We start from the raw sequence: 26,297 nt of genomic DNA, 5'->3' as shown, positions 1-26,297 counted from the left end.
CATAAGAAACAGCAGAAATGGTACATTTAACAAAATCATTGTTGACCAGAATCAGAATTTGAGAACTCTGTTACAGTTAGTTGCGAATTTTCTCTAAGTCACGAATTCTATCTCTGTTGACATATTCATAAATCCAAATTGCGTTTCCACGGCCACAGTGCTTGCCGATAATGGTATCACCGCAAGGCTTCGACGTCTGAAACTTTTCGCACTACGTAATCGGTTTACGGAACCTCAAGTGAAACACAGACGCCGAGCCTGGGGACAGCCGAATAATCCAAGCTGTGACCACGAACACGTCATTGATTTCAAGTACAGATGATGATAATAAAATCAGGCCCTGTTCCCCCTCCCTAGCGCCTGCCCGGCACTGGGGGGCAAGTGAAAGTACCCGCAATGCAATGGCATCATTGTCTTCATGCGAAATAATTTGATCTTTAAGGCAATATCACCGTCACCAACGTTGTCATGGTGATAGTGGTGGTGGTGGCGGTTGTGCGGTATAAATATCTGACAAACCAAGCAACCAGCATCAGTGTTTAAACAGCAAACAGTGAACAATCAACAACATGGTCGCCAAGGTGGGTACAGACGATCTTTCCACGTGTTTCGTAGTGTTCACTGGATTATACCACGAGGAGAAAACTTCCAACAGTTGATTAGGATATCGTATAAGAGTACCACAGCCAAGACGTGGTCTTCAATTTCTAAGATTAATTTATATTCTCAGGAATATAATCCATATTAGTCCTAGATAAATTATATTTTATTGCAATATTTCATTGCCAATGTATTCTAAATTACATATCTAAATTTTGAGATTTATATTTCTAATGCTTCAAGTACATTTCATTAGAACTTACAACAAAATGGTTGCATAATGCGCTTAAAGAAAATTTTCCTCCCATTTCTCAGTAGATAAACAGTCTTTTGATTGGTACAACCCGTACTTAAAGCTTGGAATAAAACGGGATTTACTTTTGTCCAGCCATTACACATTCGCGTTCATATAAAATTGAGTATTGAGTTTTTATTTCGAAATTAAAGGCAGCTAGAATTATTATTTTCATGACCAGCATATCATAAAACGTAACTAAAGCCCACAGGAGTATGTATATTTCTTAAATATCTCCCTATATACAATTCAAAATTTGTGATCCAAATCGTACATGTACAAAAAAAAAGTGGATTTCGATTCGTTGGTAGAACGACGGACTCTGAATTTTAAATTTATGCATTTAAGCTCAACTGAAATGGGCCTATTGATCCCATAAAATGACTTTGAGTTCATCTCGTTCTCCTATAAAATTTGATTCCGAGTATTTTTCGGGCGTAAGTGGGGTCAGAGCCATTCCCTTAAACCTGCATATCATAAAATTATGTATTTAAATCCTTAAAACGCATAGTTTTAAGTATTTAAGGTACAAATAATTACACAATTGCTAACAAATTGGTAACATATCTTTAAAACGCTTTCTTTTAGCGGTATAGTGACAGAATATGGAATTGAAAATACTTGATTTAACTTCAGTTGAGTATGGGACTTCTCATAACTTACGCAAGTATCGGGTCTTTCAGAAGGGTAAAGTCGGCCGGAGCTATTATTTGATGGTCAATACATAGTAGTGGAGAGTTGGGTAGTATCGGACATCGAGTAATATCGGACAGTGAGTTTCTTTCATCTACCACCAGATGATAGTAACTGATTGACATGGTTACGTTTCTGTGATGTCGCATACAGAAACGTAACCATGTCATTCAGGTACTACAATACGGTGGTAGATGAAAGAAACGCACTGTCCGATACTACCCAACTCTCCCCTATATTTAAATCCTTCGGAAATTTCAAATATTTCAAGTACAAACGATAAAAATTTGTAGACAAAATTCTACAACATACGAAGAGAAATTAACTGCTTTTTTATGTAATTGAAAATCCTGTAATAAGGTTCAGCTGAATGTGGGAATTTTTATTTAGCAATAACTTTTAGACTTTGACATAAATTTAGCCTCTCAAAAATGAATAGGCCTACCAGGTAATTTTCGAAGTCAAATAGCGGTCGGAGTCAATATTTTATGACAAGCGTGTCAGAAGTTAATTTATATCTTTTTAAATATTTTATTGGATTATTTTCAAAATAATTAACACTTAATTACAAAATAGTAAACAAAATCCTATGATTCACTAAAAAGTTACTTTATTTTGTCTGCATATTGTATTGTATTTATTTATTTATTAACATTCCATGCTATTCGTACATCTTTTCACAGCTAGAATATGGAACGTGTCAAAAATCTTAATAGTACTGCAAAGTCTTAATTACAGTCACAGTCTAGTTGAAATATATACAGAAGAGTTTTACAATATAGTCTACTAGTACAACACAAGAGGTTAGGATCAATACGTAACACAGGACAGAAATAATCATGTAGCGTTCGGGCCTTGAACGTGGGGAACAGGCAACGTTCTAGGTTTAGTGAATGGTTTCCAATCGGCAGTGCTCTCTAGAACCGCAGCAAATCTTTGCATTAGGCAGAAATCCTACCCGGACATGGTAAATGGAGTAGGACTGCAACGGGTCTTATCTTTGAGAGAAACAACACAATTTTCTCATGACCACAGCTTCTGAAATTACTTTTTGATGCATTCAGACTTCTGCCTCTGTTTATCTAAGCGAGGTATTTTTATATAGCGATTCATTTGCCTTGAATAAAGTCTTGGCTATCGCTGGAAACTGAACCCAGGATCTCTTGGTCTATAGTGAGGCAAGCTATCTATTGATCAAGACGTTTGTTGCCCTTATATTTTACCTCAATTCTTTTATTATAGATTTATTAATTTGTCATACAGAATAATTAATTGTCAATATTACAGATATTATTCTGTATTATGTAATATTCTCATAGCTAGCAGTGCATATGTCTGTACAGATTACTGTGCACTTAACTGCGGAATCCCGGCCAAAAAGTCACTCAGCTGAGTGCGCTCCTAGTATAATGGCAGTTGACATTGGACATATACGTCAACATATATGCCTAACTTGGAGTCAGGCCATAAAGGGAAACATTGAAGGAGGAGAATTCGATCCGGTGCTGTGGATTGAATTCGGCGTAGCTCAGTGCTCAGAGCGCTTGGTGCATAGAACCAAGGACCGGGTTCGATCCCCAGCGCCGGAGCGAATTTTTCTCCTCAAATATTAATTGTGAATTCTTTTAATGTTCGTTTTAAAAATAAAGTAGATTTGTGTTATTTGTCATTTTTGTCGGAATTATTTGTTTCATGTTGCAAATGTATGAATTTCCGATTCAGGAACATTAAATTTACAATATAATGTTTTCAAATAGACATTCTTATTTACATAATATTTAATACGGAGAATTTTCTGATATAGTTTTTCAGATGGCTTTGAATATCACTATTGTTGGCCGTGCACTAAGAATTAAAATTGTTATACAATGCAGAAATTTTTGGTCTTTAACACTGAGATCGATATACTTCAACATCGCATCACTAGTGTCGCTTTTGTCTACTCCATTTGGAGTCATATTGAATTAAAACGCGTAACATAGTTGACCGCCATGTTTAATCCAGTCAAATCTTTGAACTGAAGTCTTTAAATCATAACTGTGAATCGCAGAGGAGGTTACAGTTCCGAAACGTTGGAAATATCAAGTTTCAGCACACGGTGGAATACCCAAAAGCTTAATTCTGACCACAAACATTGTTCGAATTTTCTACTGAATATCAGAATAGGTCTACCTTTGTAATATGAATTGATAGCATGGCCATAACTATTTAATATGAAATGATATGCTGTCGAAATCTCAGCATAGCTTGGTTTTGTGCCAAATGTATCGTTTGACACGAAATATTGGCCAAGGATAACGCCTTACGAACACCTTTCTGCCTTCTATTAACGAAAAACATGCTATATTTCTTAATAAAACGATTTGTGTTGTATTAACACAAGATTTTACAACCATTATCTACTTTCAAGAGATGGATTATTAGATCCGTGTTAAACTTCACATTTGCAGCGATTATGAACTTAATTTGACATTCACAAATAACAAACATGTTTGGTTACGTAGTTCACATATATGTAAATCGTGTTCCTGATAAAACAAGAGAAACAACGAACTTGTTCTTCGTGATATGTAGATGCATCTCGAAACCGATGTCGTTGCTTTTTATACACTATGGAGAACCTCGTAATAAAATGTCAAATAAATATTAGGTACAAAATAATAAATACAATTTTATTATTAATAAAATATTTTAAATTACTAAATAGAAATATGTTATTTGGACAATGCTTCAGAAGCTAATCTTATGTAAGAAATTATGGGTTATTTCTCTGAGATGTGACTTTACCCTGGCGTGGCGCGGTGTTTTGAATGTACGGAAAGAGATGAATACACACCAAGTGTAAAGCAGGGAGGTAGAGTGCCCATGTTTTCTTTAACTCGGCACTAGGAGTTGGTGTTATGAGCACCACATTTCGGCCGTCTAGCTCGGAATTGATGCGTTACTGATTTGTATAAAAGAATGAATGGAACCCGGAGATTATCTGAGAGTTATTACGTCATACAAATTAGTCTTTTCCGGGATTTTAACTCGCGATCTTCCAGTTCATAGTCTTGCCATTCTACCCACAATCAAGAATCATTTTTAACGTACCATATTTACGATACGTTGGTAATAAAATAATGGTCCCGGCCTCCATTAACTCTATAAATACCCGGTGCCCAATTTGATAGAATACAGAGAAGATCTAAAGAGTTACTATCCAAGTTATTGGGAGATCAAAAGATACCACAATGAGCTATACTTAAATCAGGATTTTCAATCCTACAGTTTGTCGCTATGGAGACAAAAATAAGTTGGTACCTTCCGAAAGTGTTTTACGATTGTACAGTTTTGTTTTCATTTTAAACTCGTTATAATTCAAATATTTTACTATAGAGACCTACTTCTGATAGATTTAAATATTTTATTAATAGCTGGACGCAAAATAAGAGCTCCTGTCTGTCTTTAACCTAAAAAAGAACCCCAGTACTCAATTTTATAAAAGCCTGAGTGGAGTCGAAAGATGTTCTTTAAGTTTCGTAGTGGTAAAATTGTTGCATTCAGCTAGGCTTTGATCCAACCTTTTAAAATCCATATTCTGTCGCTACATTCAAGAGGGCAAAAGCCTGTACGAGCCAAGCCCGCCGCCTTCTGTCGATGAAAATTCAAACTCTCTTTTCTTCTAAACATTTATAAGTTCTGAAAGAGTGTCTATAGAATCTTTTTTTTTTCTTTGGAAGAGTTGTGGAATAAGGCCAGTCTAAACTGACTAGATCGTTTTAATTGGAGTTATACAAATGAAATATAAAAGACAAATTCAGAAATTAAGATTCCAAATTCCATGTGTCTTTGCTACGACGGACGGCCACTTCTATCACTAGCTAAATTAGCTTGTTACCAATTTGGCAAGACGAAATTAGTGAGTAAATGAGACATGTCTAGCAGAATTTAGTTGACTGTTGTGCAGTTTGGAGCCCTGTTATTGAGAATTTATTACACATCATTTTACCGTTTACATTAAAATACATGTCATTCATCCAGGCAGCAACTTTTCCTATTCATATGTTGTGTCGGTTGCTGTTCCATTGATAAATATAGTTGCCAAATTGCTGTATTGTCAATGTGAAATGAGATTATTTTGTCCTGTGAGTTCTAAAAATACCCGCTAAATTCCTGTAGCCTACATTATTTCATAAATTTTACCCGCTAAACTGACATTGAAAAACGCCAGATCTAGCGGGAAATAAACCAAAAGTTTTTCCTCTCTTTAAGTGTAGCCTATTCGTGTCAAATGACGCAGAATGCTTAAAATCTTTAATAATTTAGTTAGTAAACAACATAATTATTATATTTGATAATATTCCTTATTGATTTACGATTACAATTGAGTGGCTCGGTGCAAAAGGAGTCCATGCCTCAAAAGAACTAAATTTTGTAGGAGAAGAATTTATTCCACTGAGATTCTGTCTCTTCAAATGAAGAAGAGGCACTTATAAATCTTTAGCATGTCTGGTAGACACATGCCACAAGACTGGAAGTTCATAATAGAGGTCCTAGATGGAAATATCTGTTGGATTAGCGAAGAAACTAAAAATCAACAGGAATGTGGCACGGGCCCCTTTTCCACTGGGCCTTCAATTGCATTGCTATAGGAATTCTATTTTCTGTCATTCATTCATAATTTTGTGCAAAAGTCCAGACCCTTTACCGCAAATCCAGCATTCTCCAATATTTCCTTTTTCCGCCTTCCTTTTAGTTTCCGCTAATGCTCCATAAATCTTAATGTTCTCTATTATATCATATCTTCTTCTGTCACAAATTATTCTACCGTTCACCATTCCTTCCAGTACATCCTTCAGTAGACAGTTTCTTCTCAGTCAGTGACCCAGCCATTCCTTTTCCTCTTTCTGATCAGTTTCAGCATCATTCTTTCTTCACCCACTTTTTCCAACACAGCTTCATTTCTTATTTTGTCTGTTCATTTCACATCCTCCATCCTTGTCCATATGCACATTTCAAATGCTCTCTTCATTTCGTCGTAATGTCCATGTAATAGTTTCTATTATAGACGATATAATACATTACGATACAAGGTTGGGAAGTGTTTTTTATAAAATCGAGGAAAAGGTTGAAAAACGAGCAGCGCGAGTTTTTCAGTTTCCAAGATTTTGTAATGCACTTCACTAACTTGTATTACACAACATTTTTTGCTCCATCATATTTTTAAAATTGCAAATACAATACATTTTGCATTGATAATTTAGAGCATTATTATTCCAAAGGCTTCGCAAAACTGCACTGTACTAGTAACTAAGCAACAAAAGTGTACTGTAATGGGTCTATTTCAAAATAGTTTTATGTAATGAAGAATGGTTTCCATAGCAACAAGTTTATGTGTGGGAATTCTAACTTTCAGGACCTAAGAACAATAGCTGTAAATACAGCAAAAACCACAATCGTACAAAAAATATTTTTACAAGTGCCATTTTTTACTCTAACCAGAATCGTTTTTGATTCCAGTTCTTCATCCTCGCCGCCCTCGTGGCCGTCGCCAAGGCTGGTTTCCTCGGCGCCCCCGCTGTGGGTTACGCCGCCCCCGCCGTGGGCTACGCCGCCTCCCCCTATGCCGCCGTCTCCACCCCCGCCATCACCTCCCAGCACTCCAACATCCTGAGGAGCTACGGCAACCTGGGACAGGTGTCCACCTACTCCAAGACCATCGACACCCCCTACTCCAGCGTCCGCAAGTCTGACGTCCGTGTGAGCAACGACGCCCTCGCCTACCACGCCCCTGCCGTCGCCGCCTACGCCGCCCCCGCTGCCTACGCCGCCCCCGTAGCCCACGCAGCCTACGCCGCCCCCGTAGCCGCCGCCTACCACGCTCCCGTAGCTGCCGCCTATGCCGCCCCCGTCGTCAAGACCGCCGCCACCGCCGTCGCCGGACACGGTCTTCTGGGCGTCGCCTACTCCGCCGCTCCCGCCGTCGCTCACATGACCTACTCCAACGGTCTGGGCATCGCCTACACCTACTAAATCTACCTTCTCTCTCTCTAAACTTCGGCCTACCTTTTCTCCACGGATTCTTCAGACTCGAAACCTCTGTTTTTTCCTTCGCACCTCAGACCATGCTCTTGTACATACTTATTTATAAATGTGTATTTATACATGTAAATAAACGTTTATGAAATCTTAAAATCTATCTAACTTATTTCATAGCCAGTCACAAGGCAGAATAATATTATGTCACCCCAAAAGTTCTGACATAGAACCACGTCTTTCTTCTCACTAGGTATGGGAAGGCAACTTAGGAATTGACCATCATATAAAAATGTAACTTCCTCTCCCCTTGTTCCCCTTGTATCCCTCTTCTTCCACTTGTTTTCCCCTTGTTCTCCTTATATTCCCTTTTCCCTCTTGTCTTCCCTTATTCTCCTTGTATTTTTTTTGTTCTTTGTACAGTACTCCTTGTACTTAGGAATTACATTGCCTGCAAAATTAAGGGCCATAAAAACTTTTATCAAATTTTATGCTACATTTATAGTTTCCAGGGGTTGCTGAATCCAAAACTGAGTTCAGATTTTCTCTATCACATACCATTTTTCCGCAACATGCATAGACACTTTTAGCAATGTGAAAGTAGTGTTCTTGAAAGTCTGCATAATCAGTGCAGCAATCAGGTTCCAGTCAAAGTAGAGCTTTGAAAATTCTGTGACAAATTATTTGTGTTGTGACTTATAGATTTCCTTCTGTCTACACTCCTGCCGTGTTTTTATTAGAATCGCAATAACCTTTCACTTTGCCATAAACGAAAGGTGGTTCATGCAAATCTAGCTTTCAGTAGACCTAAAGCTCCCTGTGGAACAGAATTGAATAATTTCAAAGGAAAACTTGTTCTGGGGCGGGTATCGATCCCGGGATCTTTGGCTTAGCGCACCAACGGTCTACCGACTGAGCTGCCCAGGAACTTCACCCGACACCGTCTCAATTTTTCCCTTTTTATCCACGTAACTCGAGTGGACTGACAAGACGCCGCCAGAAACCCACATCGAGTGCACACAAACTCTGTGTGACTTGAAATTGTGGTTTTCTGTGTTAGTAGGTTATTTTACGACGCTTTATCAACATATTTGGTTATTTAGCGTCCGAATGAAATGAAGGTGATAATGCCGGTGAAATGAGTCCGGGGTCCAACACCGAAAGTTACCCAGCATTTGCTCATATTGGGTTGAGGGAAAACCCCGGAAAAAACCTCAACCAGGTAACTTGCCCCGACCGGGAATCGAACCCGGGCCACCTGGTTTCGCGGCCAGACGCGCTGACCGTTACTCCACAGGTGTGGACTTGTGGTTTTCTGTTAACGTATCTACAGTAACGTATAAATTATGCAAATCTGGCTTTTAGGTAAAGCTCTCTAAGAAGCAGACTTGAATAATTTCAAGGGAAAAATTGTTCGGGACCTGTGGATAAAAAGAGAAAAATTGAGACGGTGTCGGGAGAAGTTCCTGGGTAGCTCAGTCGGTAGAGCGTTGGTGTGCTAAACTAAAAGTGACGGAATCGATACTCGGGCCCGCAACAATTTTTCACTTAAAATCATTCACATTATTAAAAAAAAATCAATAGACGGTTCAGTTTCGTTCCTTAAGATTTGTCCTTAAATATCGGCTACCAACTCCTGTCCAGCGACAACATTTTCTCCCACTAGACATGAGGTAGGACTTAGCCCCATAATTCTGAGAGAAAACAAACACCGGCGAACTTAAAGAAGCGTTTCTTCTTCTCAGGTGTTGAAGCTTGATTATGACGTTCGGCTTACATTATTGTGAAGAGAAACAAACAGAGCGCATCCATGGAAACCGCTACACATTAGTAAAGCAACGCCAAGATGGAACGATATGTGCCAATGCTAAGCGTGCTGTACGTGAAACGAAGTGTGTTGACGATTCCAAAGGGTACGAGACCGTTAACATCCGACATCTACACTGAAGGTGTTGGGCGTCAGGGAACGCAACAACCCTGTAACTCAAATTCAAAGCCCGAAACTCACGTAAGTAGACTGTACTTTTTAAACATGCATTTTCAGCATCGGGATAATAATATTTTGTGAAGAATTAGACATTTTTCAACACCTCTATCTTAATATCCCAACTTTACATGAAAACAAGATTAAAGTTAATGTTCAATTAAGAATAAACTAGATTTTTATCAATTCTAATCAATATTGTGGTGTTTAAGTATCATGACAAATATAACATACAACCCATGTCTTACATTTTCGAATTCAGTATCGCATTACAACATTATTTAGGCGTATATAAAATCTATATTTCAAGTGAGAAGGATAAATAATGGAATAAATTTTCATCACCTTCTATCTTAATACGTGCTCCGCGCCGTAGCGTAGTGGTCTACGTCATGCTGGATTCGCATTATGGAATGAACGCAGGTTCGAATCCTCATGAGGAAGGTAATTTCTCATAAATTATCGGACAATGTATGGGACCGATGCCCACCCTGTGTCGAGATAAATTAGGGGAGCTGATTTAGCTAAATCCGGTTTCGAAATCCACCTACAACGGCTGGGCGCATCATCGTGCTGGCCACAAGTTACCCCCTTCTAGTTTGATGACCACTATCCTCTGCTCAGGGATATGGACGTAAGGAAATATTCAACTGGTGCGAGTGTAGGCTTGGCCTTTATGGGTTTTCGCACCACTGTTTACATTCTGAGCTCGTAAATTTTACATGAGTACAGGATCAAAGTATTCATTCAGCTTAGAATAATGTTCAAATCTAATTACAATTTATTGTGGCATTTTAAGTAGCATAGGCCTATATATTACACATTCCAAATGAGTATTGTTAGCAATATTCTAGTGAGAAGGATAGCTGAACACCCGGTTTTGACTTTCTGGAGAAAGAGAACAGAGGATGCGTAACTATTTTGTTTATGAGCGTACCTGTACCTGCCCTGTGACGTCACATAAACTTCGAATCAGACAACCTTATTCCAGTTTGTAGGTAGCTGGAATACGAAGCCTAACAATAAATAATGCTAAGATACTTGCATCTTTCGAACATATTTGCATGATGTGGGGCTTACATTACTTATCATGTGTGACTTATTGATGACATCGTATATATGAAATTGCTGAGCGATATATTCCTTTACTATATTGTTAATAATGAAAGTTGCTAATATTTATTTTCATGTGATTTACAGGTTGGTGGCCCAAGCTGCACAATCAGCAACAAGATACAAATTCGTAACACCCCTTTCATGACATCCTCGTTTCGGAATACATTCTACAAAATTCTCGTAAGTTGTCTACAGTTTTATAAGATGGAGTGCAATTAGTATAAAAAGACAGAAACGAAACGCCGACAGAAGAATGGCTGAAGAGAAATTGTGTTTTAATTGGCGGATGGGTGAATGAAGTGTGTTAACTCCAGAAAAGTTGTTTTCGAGAAAAATTATTTTCAAAGTTTGCGCAGTTCCCTAAAATCCTAATTTGTATATTTTTACTTCGTGATCCTTTTATTTTGTTTGTTAGAGTATTGTTAATCTTTTTAAAAAATGTCTGAAACTCAATTTTAATTTAAGACTCTAAAATGGGCTTAAACATAAGGAGAGATCGTGTAAAATTGGACTTAACACATTTTACTCACCAAAGTTTTCATGCCACATAGAGTAAGCGCTGTATTAAATTATTTGTAGTATTATGGCAGTCTTTTTGATCTGATTAATGCAAACAAAAAATTGTTGTTTACATTCACAGTATGTCTGTCTACTATGTTCAAGGAACTCTACAGTCAAGTTGTGCGCACATTGGTTGCTAAAGTGTCCCGGATCCTAAGTCTGCTCCTTAGTATAAGGTACTAGTCAGCGATGTATGCAGTGGAAGGGGAAAGGAACTGGTCACCCTACCCCATTATCTCCTGGCTTAGTTATTTCGTGAGTGACCCTTTATTGGTGTCACTTATGGGATTCAAAACAGTCCTTGGACTGATGAATAAAATATGTATACAAGTTTGACAAGGATAATTCAATAATTGTGAACTCATAAACAATGAAAATTGTATTTTGATTGAATCTTTGTTTCTAAGGGCCGTATTCGTGAAAGACACTTTGTATGAAGACTTCCCAAAGTCGACTTTCGTAGTAAAGTTTAACTTTGTTGAAAGTCATATTCATAGACGATACTTCTGAGACTTTGACTTTGACTTTGGTAAGTCGAGATTTGACGATCTTGTTCTAGTGTTGGCAATCAAAATCACTGCTTTCCTAACGAAGTAAATTAACAGATAATTGAAATAGAGTAGGCATTGCCACAATCAAAGCCATCTTTTGAGACACAAATCAATTAAACAATTGAACATCGGTACATGTTAAGCGATTGTTAGCCGTTCTTGCAGCTTTATAATATGCGTAGGGTTAGTGTGAAACTGACGTAAGTAAAAAATTGATATTTTTAGATCTTCACCAATAGATAATAATTCGTTCTTCTATTTGGTCACAAAAAATCGTAACTCAGTTCCTAACAGTCTTGTACTCGTATATAATACAATAAAATTCGTAATTACGAAACATGATGGTATAGTTCACCTGAAATAGTATTGCCTGCTAAGAATTTTGTTGTGAATAATACATTGATTGTAATTACGTTAGGTTCACATCAATCCCTCGAATTATTCATTATAAAATAATTTTATTCTGAAAATATGGAAGATAAGAAGATGCCACTAATGACAGAGTACTTAAAAATTAATTGAAATCAATATTCAGAAAACATTATTATGACGACCGCAGGATTAAAAATTAACTGCATACCCGACTGTATAAACAAACTATCCTCTATAGAATTAAATAGTCAAATCAATATTAAGCCATCAATTACCTGTAGCTTAAAATCGCGATGAAATAAAAAATTCAGTTATTGGTGGAATAGATAATCTTCTTTGATTATTATTCATCATGAATGTTGAAACATGACGAGGATATCTAGTAGGGTAAACATTGGTAATTTCGTGGCAGTGGTTATTTCGTGATACTTTTTCTTTGCTCTTTTGTGAACTAACCAATGGTGTTACGAGATCCAAATTTCCGCCAAGGGATTGCATATGTTGTCCAGTTTCCAGAAACATACAGCTAAGCTTTGTGTGACTATTGTAGTTGCTTCAGTGAGCTTTTATGTTTGGAGAGAGCAAGTATGCGTCGACTTCTCAGGCATACAAATTTTGTGGATGTTTGTAATTACATTACAGGCTTATTACTAAAAGTAAGCATATGATATTTGGTACAAAGATTTATTGTATCTTCATGAAATTTTAGGAAATGTTTTTGGAATTTTAGATACATCTGTAGTCGCCATATAGGCATTACTGACAGAAATCTTAGCTGTTTGAGGCGAAATTTTGTTGAGCATTAAGTGTTACAATTTTTAAAATAGTATAAAATGTATTACAATAGGAATTTTAGAAATCTGAAGACAAGATGTGATAAAAAAAAAGAAAACGGAGACGCAATGGGTTCAGTGTAGCTTCTGTTTGATTTATTATCATGCTAAGTGTCGATGATAAGTGCTAGATGACTTGCAAGAATTGTGACAGAAGATGGAACATGGCTCCACCATTTTGGACCGGAGACAGAGTCAGACAAAGGAGTGGCATCACGCAAATTCACCAAAGAAATAGAAATTCAAAACTACACCTTTGGCAGGAAACGTTATGGCTACTGTGTTTTTCGATTCAGAAGTACTCTTGCTTGTGGACATCATGCCACACGGAGCCACCATTAATTCTGACGGGTATGTTGCAACTCTCAAGAAACTTCAAGTTCGACTGAGTCGTGTTCGACGACATCGGGAGAAGCAGGATGTTCTGCTATTGCACGACAACGCACAGCCATATGTCAGTCACAAGACCACAGACCAGATCAGAAAATTCGGATAGGCAACACTGAAACACCCGCCTTACAGTCCTGAACTGGAACCGTGCGATTACCATCTCTTTGGTAAACTGAAGGATCCCTTCGCAGAACGAGGTTAGAAGATGACTCCCTTGTGCACGCTGCTAAAGAGTGGCTCAGACGTGTTGGTCGAGACTTTTACCGTGCTGATCTACAGGCCCTCGTTCCTAGGTTACGTAAGGCAGTTGAAAGGGACAGGGATTATGTGGAAAAGTGACATTTTGTTCCTTTAGGATGCATCTACATTCTGTGAAAATAGCAAAGCTGTAGGATAAAAATATAATTTTTAAACAAACGTTATTCATTACTTTTGGAGTTACCCTAGTAATATAGGCTACAGTAAAGTCCGTAATAAAAGTGTTCACCCTTTCAGGGCAAAGAAGATCCCTTTTCAATTTCAATTTACTTTGATTTCATTCTTATATGTATTTCTATGTTTTCTTGCTATGAATATTAGATTAGATTAGATTTATTTATTTATTTAACCTGGTAGAGATAAGGCCGTCAGGCCTTCTCTGCCCCTCTACCAGGGGATTACAACTATAACATGAACAATAAGATTACAATTAATATTAAATTTACAATTACAATTACAATAAAAATTAAAGTACGACAAGAATACCTGATTAATGAAAGCTAGATATTTTATCATAGAAGTTAAGAACAAAGAATATTTTTGTATTTACTAAATTACAAATTAAACCTACAATAACAAAATTCTATAGTGATGAAATTACCGGATATTGAGATATTTTGTGGTAGATTAAAAGAACTATTTACAAGAAACCATGTCTGAACGAGTCTCAATTACTGACCAAGTGCCTAGTAAGTTTGCGCTTGAATTGAATTTTATTTCGACAGTCCCTGATGCTAGCAGGTAGCGAGTTCCAGAGTCTTGGCAGGGCTATTGTGAAAGAGGATGAGTATGAAGAGGTGCGATGGGATGGTATTGTTAGTATTGTTTCATGGCGAGAGCGTGTGTTCAGATTGTGGTGGGAAGAAAGGTAAGTGAAGCGAGACGACAGGTACGAAGGAATAGAAGAGTTCAAGATTTCGAAGAGAAAGAGAAGTGAATGTAAATTTCTTCTCTTATCTTGTTTAAGCCAACCTATTGCTTCCAGGGATGGGGTAATATGATCATATTTACGAACATTGCTTACAAAACGTACACACAAATTATGAGCAATATTAGACGGAATTACTATGTTTGAAGTCTTGTAACAATAAATGAGAATTTCATTTGACTTTAATGAATTTTTCCACAATTCTTCTACCTATCACGAAATTATCAATGCAATATCACGAAATTACCAAGGTTATCACGAAATAACCAACCTTTCAGCTTAAGTTGTAAAAATAGTTTTTGCCACATATTCAAGAAAGTATCCATTTTTTTATGTCTCCAGATTTGTACAGCAAGTTATCGTCTTTTAGATGAAAAAATCGGAATAAGGATATATTTACACATTTGCATTTTAAATTAGTTTTCATGAAATTATCACGAAATTACCAATGTTTACCCTACTGTCTGTTTATCAAACCTGTACCTTGATTTGAATTTATAATCTATATCTAATAATACGCTAAGGAACATAAACAGCTTTAATAATCCCCTAGATGTCCTCAATATTCTCGGAAAATTCAACAATTTTCTAAATAACAGCCATTTTCCTTTTGTCCACGAACGAAAGTCAAAGTCAAAGTCTAGATTTTCGGCGACTTCGAAGCAAAGTCACCATTGAAGTTTACTTTCGTCGAAGTGTCGACTGTGAATAGGAAAATGGTGACTTTGTACTTTCCAAAGTCAACTTTGGTCCAAAGTCTCGTCTATGAATAAGACCTAAAAGAAAGTCTCGGCGTCATGACAGATTCTGTGTGCGCGGCTACACAGCTTTGATCCTCGGACGGAATCTGTTGACAATCTGTGCAGCCCTGGCGGCCTCCACAAGGCGGACCGGTGGGCTGTGCCCCGCTATTGCACACGCCGATCTGGTTCTACAACGAGGAAACTTAATTGGTTCGCGTTAAGAAAGAGGGAGCCTGCCGCATTAGCATCGACTTATGGTTATATCATGAGGCAATATTGGGACCTGCATGCATCAGGTGTGAAAGGTCCGGGCATCAAAACCCGAAACACATCAACGCACAAGAATCTTCATCTTCCGTCCTTTTTAGATTGTAGCATACAACTATTTATTGTGCAATTTTAAGGCACACATTTTGTTTCGGAATTAAACAAGAACACTGCTGATGTCGTCACGCTGGAATGGCTACGCAAACATAGGTGTGTCCTTTATTAATTGTTGCAATACAACCGATCAGACCGGTCTCGAGATAAGAGTGCCTGGGTTCGAGTTCTGAAGCTGATTATATTCATCGTCTTTCATATTGTATATTATAACTTATTCAAGGATTCACTTTAAAAATACTCGTAGTAGGCCTAATCTTTATGTGAAACAAGGAGTCAATGTCAGGATAGGAAAAGAAATATCAGAAAGAAGTGGAATAGAGAGAGGAGTACGACAATGATACCTTTTATTACTTGCCCTGTTCAACATCTAAGTGACACCAACAAGTAACACACACTTGCAAAAAAATATTTTCTCAACTTCACTCCTTGTTTCATATGAAAGAATTTCTACCACTTAGTCTAAAAAAGAATCTTATTCAGACGCTTGTAATGCCCCATTTTGATTATTGCGATTCCTTGCTAACTAATGTAAGTTCACTCTTAGCTGAGAGACTACAACGTGTTCATAATGTGTGCATACGATTTATCTGCAATACTCGTAAATTTGACCATGTAACACCTTCCCTCCAGTTACTTTCATGAGTGCGTCTAAAGGAACGAAGAACAATACATTCACTGTCTCTTCTATTTAGAATCATGCAAACTTCTACTCCGAATTATCTCTTATCGCGCTTTCAATTTCTTACAACTCTTCGAAACCGACATCAAGCACTTCTTTCTATCCCTCATCATAGAACGTCTCTATACTCATCCTCCTACACTGTAGAAATACCTCGTCTCTGAAATTCGTTACCTAATGACGTCAGGGACTGCCGGGCTTTATCACAATTCAAAATTAAATTGGAAAATTTTGTCTTGTTTAATGCTTTTTAGGTATTGCTAGAAGTGTTGATTTGTGTTTTTTACTCTAGATTAAAATTGCAAGTTTCTTGTTTATGTTAGTTAATTAGTTAGGATACAATTAATTATACTTAATCACTCATTTAAAGTTGTGTGACTGCAACGTGTGTATATTTTTGTGTGACTTTACTTTGTTTATAGTGTTTTTTTTTCTTTTTATTTCTGTTATTGTATTTGTATTTCTGGTGGTGTGGAAGAGAAGGCCTGATGGCCTTAACTACACCAGAATAAATAAGTAAATAAATGAATGAATAAATAAATAAATAAATAAATAAATAAACAAGGCTACGCTCATGAGGCAACTATGCTAGGAGATAAAGGGATAGGGTTGCCAGTTCTTTCCCCTTTCATTGCGTACATCGCTTCTAGTAACATAGTTCTCTAATCAGACCAGATATATGCAACAATTTTATTGTTCTTCTTCTGACACGTCATATCGTCAAGAGAGATGTAGATTACTGCCTGATAATAGCCTAGATCAGTGGTCGTCAGCACTCGCTGAAATGATAGCAGGTAAGGAGTGTATCGGAATATGCACCGTCATGCAGAAGGGAGAGGAAGAAAGCATACCCGCCAGCAGCCACGGTTGCACGCTAGTGCAACTTTTATCCGCGGGTAAGAGACGCTAGCCCGAAGGTGCACTGTGCTGATGACTGTTGGTATAGATGTATCAGTCAATATCAGAGGTAGTTTTTTGCATCTTGTATTTAATTTCATTTAAGGCTATGGACGTGTGAAATTTTTAACTTGTACCTTTTTAAACGAATGAATCTGAAACGTTTACCACATATTTCTTACAATGTGGAAATGCAATACATGAATTTTCACTTTGATATTCGAAAAAGTTTAGAGAGATAAATTGTATAAACAAAAGCCGCCCTAAATAAGGATTCGATAGATCGGCCAACTAATCAATTCATAAAGAATAATAAGTAAACAAAACAATTTTGTGACACTTGGAAAGAAAAAGAAAAAAACATTAAGATAAGAAAACGTAGGAAATCATTTACAATAAAAATTTTGTTGGGTACAAATGATTACTAATTATAGCTAAGAATGATTTTAACACGTGAGATCCTATGGCATCAATTGTTGCATCAGAAATGTTGTATTGTTTAAGTTGATTTAAAGTTTCAAGTGGGATCGTGCCACGGGCACCGAACATGAGCCCAGAAACTGTCCAATGTGTAATGTGGTATTGTGCTCCAAGATGCTGACAACAAGGCTCATATATGACTTGTTTTTCACGACACACCTCTTGTGGCTGTTGCTCATGCATCTCAAAACGGATTGTGGGATCAAGAATGACACCCTTATCCTTCTGCCGATCAATTATGATGATATCAGCCCGTCTAGTAGAGCCATCAGAAGAGACGCAACCAACCTCCTCATAAACCTCATAGGAAGCATTCTGACGGATTGAAGCTGCGATGAGAGAACCGTATTATGTCTGTTGATTCGGAGCAATTCTCCATAATTGTCCCAATTTTCGAAGTTTACGTAATTTCTCTTTAAATTTATATTTAATTGATTTCTGATGCATGTAAAATATGACATATGCTTTTCATATTTGTCCAATTATTTTTTAGAAAAAAATATTTATTCTTTTAGTTGTTAATGTTTCAATTTTTCAATACTTGTCACATTCTAAACACATGGTGATTTCAATTACAGCCGTGGGACTGAAGCCGGATGGTCTATGGCGAGTCCTTGGCATCAACACCTTTGATTGATTACCCCCTTTGATTTGATTACCTGGTTGGGTTTTTCCGAGGTTTCCCCCACCGAAAAGGCAAATGCCGGGTAATATTTTGGCGAATCCTCGGACCTCATTTCATCTCACTACATCTCGCCAAAATGTAAAAAAATTGTACAACATTGTAAAAATTTTAGAAAATTACTAAATTGTAAAACTATAAAACTTTGTAAAAATTGTAATTGTAATATTGTAAAATGTTGACATGTTCCACATCTTAAAGCTTCATTGCTCATGTAAGATCTATGGAATAAAATAAATGAATGAATGAATGAATGAATCAATACTATCAATAGCAGAAGAAAACACATGTGTTAGTTTATGTCACATGCTTTTGTGGACTTCTGTACAAAATTTAACTGAGATTGGAGAAAAATTGCATTCATTAGAGCATTTTTAATGTTACAAAATGTTGAAAATTGTAAAATCGAGAAAACAAGTATAAAAGAAAAACACACATATGATATATATTATCGATATTCTTCCTTTCTATACAGGTCTACCACACACATTTTTCTCCTACATAACAGCGCGATATATGAACTGAATGAAAAGTAAAATTAGTTAGAATGAAGAACAAAGTCTGTCAGAATGACAGCTGAGTGTCAGTTTAAAGGGCTGCAGCTCCACGCACGCGCTGGTTCCTATAAATTCGTCCCAAGGGGCTTTAAATTGTCAAAGGACCAAAATAAGCACGAATTTAGAAGACTGAAACATTATTTTATTTTTTAGAGTTACAAACAAAATTTCCATTTTTATAGATTTTTTCGTTATTTTTACCGATCCATAGCATTAATTTTAATTTAAAATTCAAATTTTGAGAAAATTGAATTTTAAAGTTTCATGTTACTGTGAAAAATCCAAGGATCATTGAAATTACTCCAAATTCAGTTAATGATGTTTTTTATATTACTGTAAGTTATAATTAGAATGATGTTAATTGTATTTTTCACTGCAATATATAACTTTAAAATGCAGTTAGGGGAGAGATGGGTAGTATCGGACATCGGGTAATATTGGACAGTGCATTTCTTTCATCTACCACCGAATGGTAGTACCTGTATGACATGGTTACGTTTCTGTATGCGACATCACAGAAACGTAACCATGTCATTCAAGTACTATCATCTGGTGGTATATGACAGAAACTCACTGTCCGATATTACCCGATGTACGATACTATCAAACTCTCCCCTATATCAAAACTTTGTGGACAGCACGTTTGTGAAAGATCAATTGATCCTGTTAATTAAGGCACAGTACGTTTGCCAAAGAACTACAGGACCCGTCTGTGAAACTGTGAAAATTACATTCAGGATTTAAAACCCTTTAAGAGTGTCCAAAGAAGTATCATATTTATTGTAAGATACATTCTAATGTTGGTGATTGTACGCGTATGTCTTTAAAAATCATAACTATATTCATATGTCGTTGTATGACTTTATACTATTGATTTTACTTGCTAAGTCATATTTCAGCCCAGAGTGGACTGAACCAGTGTACAATCAACATGAACATTAAATTAGAAAGGAAAATACGATTCAGAAGAAATTGCATTTTTGAAATAAGTTTAGGAGAGAGTCGGGTAGTATCGGACAGCGGGTAATATCGGACAGTGAGTTTCTTTCATCTACCACACAATGATAGTACCTAATTGACATGGTTACGTTTCTGTGATGTCGCATAGATAATGTAACCATGTCATTCAGGTACTACCATATGATGGTAGATGAAAGAAACGCACTGTCCGATATTACCCGATGTCCGATACTACCCGACTCTTTCCTATTATATCTGGATCAAAACATTTTTCCCTTTACACTAGAAAGTGTCAAAGTGCACTTTGCACAAAATATGTACAATCACAGGAGAAATTGAATTTTAAAGAGAAATTACACCTGGACCAAAATATTTTTCCTTCACACTAAGAGGTTCTTCTAGCACCAATGATAGTACCTAATTGACATGGTTAAGTTTCTGTGATGTCGCATAGATAAACGTAACCATGTCATTCAGGTACTACCATATGATGATAGATGAAAGAAACGCACTGTCCGATATTACCCGATGTCCGATACTACCCGATTCTCCCCTATTATATCTGGATCAAAACATTTTTCCCTTTATACTAGAAAGTGTCAAAGTGCACTTTGCACAAAATATGTACAATCACAGGAGAAATTGAATTTTAAAGAGAAATTACACCTGGACCAAAATATTTTTCCCTCACACTAAGAGGTTCTTCTAGGACCAGAATGTTAGAGCTCCTCGATAGTAATTGAAGAGAGTTGAGACACAGGATCCAAACATCACCTATCTTATTGCACAATTCAGTAAGCACTTACAACGGCTTTGCTTCTAGTAAATACAGGTTAACATGTTTTTCTTTGTCACCAATAAGTTAGGCCAGGTTATGTTACGTTATCGGAAATTTTATGGCTGTGATTTCGGCCACTTCGAGTTACGATAGTTCCACCCTCTAAGGTAAATATTTTTGCTTTGCATTATTTCACTGAATACACTCTGAAACACTAACCACTATATAATTTTTTTCTTTATATAGGGTGTATCGAAAGGTAAGGTCAATCCTTAAGGAGGTGATTCAGGACCTTATTTGCAACAAAAAATCCTAATACACTTTTTCAATATTCATACCCGTTTCCGAGTTACACGAATATCACGTACCGTATCTATCTCTATTTGATTCCACACCTAATGGACCTGTCTGCTTGAGAGAAGGCAGGCTAATTGTCACTTGTCTAGAGCAGATGCTCAAAATGTCCCCCTCTCAAACGAACACACGCTTCAGCACGCCGTCTGACCTCTCGCTACACATTATCCAATCCATGCTGGTGTATTTTCTTTGCAACCGTGTTAATCTTTGCAACGAGCTCTTCCCTGCTTCCTATCTCCGTTTGGTACACTTTCTTCTTCATGCAGCCCCAGAGAAAGAAGTCCACTAGTGTTATCTGGGGCTCGCCAGGCAGCTATGGTATCAACTAGACGGTGCTCCAGCACATTTCAGACTTCCAGTACGCCAATGGTTAGATCACCATTTTCCAGGTAGATGGATTGGAAGGGGTGGTCCGGTTGCCTGGCCAGCCTGGTCCTCAGACCTAACACCATTGGACTTCTTTCTCTTGGGCTGCATGAAGGAGAAAGTGTACCATACGGAGATAACAAGCAGGGAAAGGTTCGTTGCAAAGATTAATATGGCTGCAAAGGAGATACACCAGCACGGATTGGTTGTGCAGCGAGAGATCAGACAGCCTGCTGAAGCGTGTGTTCGTGCGAAAGGGGGACATTTTGAGCATCTGCTCTAGACAACTGACAATTAGCCTGCCTTCTTTCAAGCAGACAGATCCATTAGGTGTGGAATCAAATAGGGATAGATATGGTACGTGATAACTCAGAAACGGGGATGAATATTGAAAAAGTGTATTAGGATATTTTGTTGCAAATAAGGTCCTGAATCACCTCCTTTAGGATTGATCAGATATTTTTATACACTCTGTATAAAACCATCAGTGTCAATGACGATATTCTTGCTTTTTCTGAAACTTCTGCCCTAATTTCCACTGAAAATGCGTTCTTGACTTGTTTACTCCCACTCCTTTCTTCTCGTAACTTCATCGGGTATATTCAGTCCGGAATTTACGTGTATAGATCCAGAAAAAATACATGCGCTACCTAAGTTTACCAATTTTCAGATATAAAACATTGCTACCAAGACTCGGCCCATTTTTTTCTGGTACTGTAACTTTGGCTAATCCATGATGATGCCAAAGATAAAAAAAACATGATTTTGTCCGGAATTTACATACTCTCGGTCAACTGGTCAACTCGCTTAGCAAACAAAAACGTATTAAGGCCAAGGAATGCTAACTTATACAAACAAGATGCTGGCATTTAGAAACATAAGTGTTGTTTTAATATGCAGTACATAATTCTCTAGATAAATTAAAAACTATTTTGCTTCAATAATTTGACCGCATCTGTTTGTTGGATGAAAGTGAGGAAAACTTAAAGTGTCGTTTACGAATTTACTACGCCTACAGGTTAAAGTGCAGGCGGTAGAATTCTGGATAATCACACCGTTCTGCTTAAGGAGAACGTAACACGAACACTTCCTCCATTATCCCTTCCTACAAGGTATTATTTAATCCCATAGTCGACCTGTGCTCTATTATATCAGGTAATGACGTGTATACTAAATAACCGAGATGTTACAGCAATTTCACGTTCACTATTTTCACATGTGTACGTCAATACAGTATTTCACGAAATAAATTTATGACGTTATTATAGTCCACATTAACACTCTTACTTTCACGACATAACACCTTTTATTAGCTGATGCTTATACATTTTATAATGCGCCATTTCAGTTTCTTCCTGGTCTACCGTTACAACAAATTTACTTCCCTATCTCAAAATATGTTCTTACAAATGAATTACTGATTTATTTGTGAGTTCAAGCAATGAGCGATTTACTGAACAAAATAATTGAAGAGCTAGATCGAGGAAATAAGTGTCTAGGTATTTTCTTAGATATAAGGAAAGCGTTTGATACTGTTCATCACAAATTTTTAATAGAAAAATTAAATATTAGGTATTAGAGGAAAAGCTTTAGAATTGATGTAGTTATTGGTTTAGGCCAGGCCTGCAGAACTGTAGCTCTTGAGAGCGACTGGTTTCCTCCCCTTTCTTACCCCACCCACCTTTTCTACCTGTGCTGTCACGGCGTTCTAGTTACGCTCGGCTGCATCAACATTCATTCTCGGGGCGGAAGTCGTTCATCCCCAATAGAAGTGGAGTGAGGCTGACGTCATAGTTCCCCTACTTTGAGAGTTCTGCAGGTCTGGTTTAGGCATTCTTGAATGCCTAAAGCTTTAGAATTATTAAAATCTTATCTGAACGATAGAATTCATGTGACAAAACATTACGATTTTCTTAGTGAATCTTGTTAACATTGGTGTCCCTTAGGGTACAGTTCTTAGTCCTATTTTGTTTTTGATATACATTAATGATATACAGTATTAGCAATAATTGATTTACAAAACTACAAAGTTGTAGGCATGTTGTATTCCTATGCAGATGATACAGTATAATTGCTTGGGGGAAAAACTTCGCACGACACTTATTTTAATGCAAATAATGGTTTAAAATTAATAAAAGCATAGTTTGGTTTGAATATTATTTCTCTTAACACTGCTAAACTACAGTTATTCTTTTTCATTAACCAGTAAATATTATAAATTTTCTAATTCTCCACTAAATATTAAACTACACAATTTTGGTTTCTCCGCAATTTGGTGCAATATTGTTCAATTATAAAATAATTTCCAGAGGTTCATGTTTAGAAATAATTATTGATAAACATCTGAAATGAGACAAACAAATCAACAACCTTTGTAACAAATTATATAGAATTATATATTACTTTGTTCAGTTACGAAATTACTTACGTCCTGTTTACATTGCCTTATTTCAGTCTATAACCCAATATGGAATATTAGATGGGGTAGTACTTATAAAACTAGCATTAATCCACTAGATTTATTACAGAGAAGAATAATTAAAATATGTCTGAAAACCGATTGGTTATCCTACTGAAAAAAATATTTTTAGAATTTAAAGTCTTGAAAACACATCAAATCAATATCAATGTGTTATTAAATTTTATACATAAAAATCACACATATTTCAGATCATATACTCACAAATATAAAACCAAAGCCATGGATACAATACGTTTGTTTGAACCCAAATCTTTAACAAGCACTGCTTTCAATCATAGTACTGACATCGGCCTTAGAATTTATAACAAAGTACCTCGAAAAGTTTGAAATTTAAGTAGGAGTATGTATGTAAGCAATTTGTTATGAATAATTATTATTAATTTTTAGATGTTATTTTATTGTAATTTATGCATGTAAATTTATTATGTATCGAATCCTCCCCTGAGCACAAGAACACACTCTTTCAGAAGTTTGTAAATTTACAGTTTATTGTATTGTATTTTTCTGACAATAAACAATATTATTATTATTATTATTATTATTATTATTATCATCATCATCATCATCATCATCATCTCTATCCAATGTTAGTAGTGTCTTCATGTACATCAAAATTAACACATAACTGTAATTAAGATCAAATGACGGGATTTGGAGAAAAAATCTCAGACACGTCAAACCTTGTATTTAGAAAAGAATATTTCTATAAAAAATATTTTGCTACTATTGTTGAGCAAGTTATGACGTCATCGAGAACATCTTTAAATTGGCACCCTACAGTTTTTTTAATATCATCTGGAAGAGTATATATTATTATATTTTTTATCGCTATGCAAGACTTCATTTGTTATCATGATAACAGTTCACTGGTGGGCAGGAGAAAAAGGATAAGTCCAAAATTGTGAAAAATGAGTTAATCGTACCTTGGTACTCGTTGGAACCAAGCGCACATTTTTGTGACAAAAGCCATTAGAAAATCTAATTTTTAACACAATTCTTGCTTCAGTGAAATCTTATACAGTGTGTTAATTAAGTATGGAATATTGCTAATAAGTCTTTATATATTCATTTTATGACAAAATACTAAAAACAAAAGTTGTTGGAGATATCTAACTAAAACTTATGCCTGTGGTATCACAAAATTATTGGTTAAAGTACAGAGTGTGGCAAAAAAATAACACTTTATAAATGGCACCCTATATTAAATTTTACATATTTGAAATCTCCATTCAATTTTACATACAAATAGAAGTTTGACAGCATAAATGATGAATGCTCGCTTGTAAATGTTATGGTTCTTTCAAGTGCTTTGATATGTAACACAAAGTAAATGTATGTATTCATATAGAGTAGGTCATGAAACACACAAAACAATAACATAACTGTTTAGGATCTTCATCAGTTTATTCCAATCCACTCTGTTAAATATCTTTTCTAAATCCACAAATACTATAGGCTATAGTCTACACTTCTTTTTTCTTCTCTAGGTATCTTTAGCCGATTGTTCATAGCACTCCAATTGCATCTCTCGTACCTTTTCCCTTTCTGAAGCCAAACTGCTCTTCTTCCAACTGTTCTTCCATCTTAGAATATAAACGTCGATTCAGTATTTGCAGACTTCCCAGTCGTACACTATTTTAGGAATCCTCTCCATCCCCATTCGTTGTACATGTCCTTGTTATCATAATTTTCTTTTTTTAACTATTGTAGATATATCTTCTTCCACCTTCATTATTTGCCGAATCTCTGTATTTCGTATTCTTTCTATTCTTGATTTTCTGGAAGCTCTTTTTACAAAATCCAGTTCAATTGTCCTTAGTTGCTTGTTATGTTGAACATTCATTGTCAAGGTTTCTACGACGTATAATACTATGCTATGTAGGATTGAATTTAATATCATTCATTTGGTTTTATTTATAAATAATATTCCTACTCCATAGGATCGAATTCAGCATACCAATCACTTTCCTTCAAAATGTATTCACTTTTTTTTTTTTTACTTTACTTTCATCAATATATATACCTCATTCAAATCTGCGTTTAAATATTCCGTTTCTTTTTTACCAAATTAATTTTTAAACTCCATTTCCTATATTCCTGTGAAAGTTTGTTACACATATAATTGGCATCTTCCCCGTCCTTTGTTATAATAACCTAGTTATCTGCAAAATAATAACACTTACTTACAAATGACTTTTAAGGAACCCGCAGGTTCATTGCCGCCCTCACATAAGCTCTTTATCGTCCCCTATCCAGAGCAAGATTAATCCAGTCTCTATCATTATATCCCACCTCCCTCAAATCCATTTTAATATTATATTCCCATCTACGTC

The 26,297-nt window shown here is 36.3% G+C and overlaps 1 protein-coding gene across 1 annotated transcript in view; it reads left to right on the top strand.

Annotated features, from left to right (window-relative positions):
- The first annotated feature begins 423 nt into the window (after positions 1-423).
- LOC138704211 (uncharacterized) overlaps positions 424-26,297 on the top strand; it is a 46,815-nt gene continuing 20,941 nt past the window's right edge. The window contains exons 1-4 of the mRNA XM_069832094.1: positions 424-581; positions 7,091-7,600; positions 10,791-10,886; positions 15,404-15,638. Coding sequence (XP_069688195.1) covers positions 570-581; positions 7,091-7,600; positions 10,791-10,886; positions 15,404-15,638 — 853 coding nt within the window. The 5' untranslated portion in view covers positions 424-569. The remainder of the gene's footprint in view (positions 582-7,090; positions 7,601-10,790; positions 10,887-15,403; positions 15,639-26,297) is intronic.

The sequence above is a fragment of the Periplaneta americana genome, chromosome 8, assembly GCF_040183065.1.
Source record: "Periplaneta americana isolate PAMFEO1 chromosome 8, P.americana_PAMFEO1_priV1, whole genome shotgun sequence".
NCBI classification, from domain to species: domain Eukaryota; kingdom Metazoa; phylum Arthropoda; class Insecta; order Blattodea; family Blattidae; genus Periplaneta; species Periplaneta americana.
This window is presented reverse-complemented; position numbering and strand designations above follow the sequence as displayed.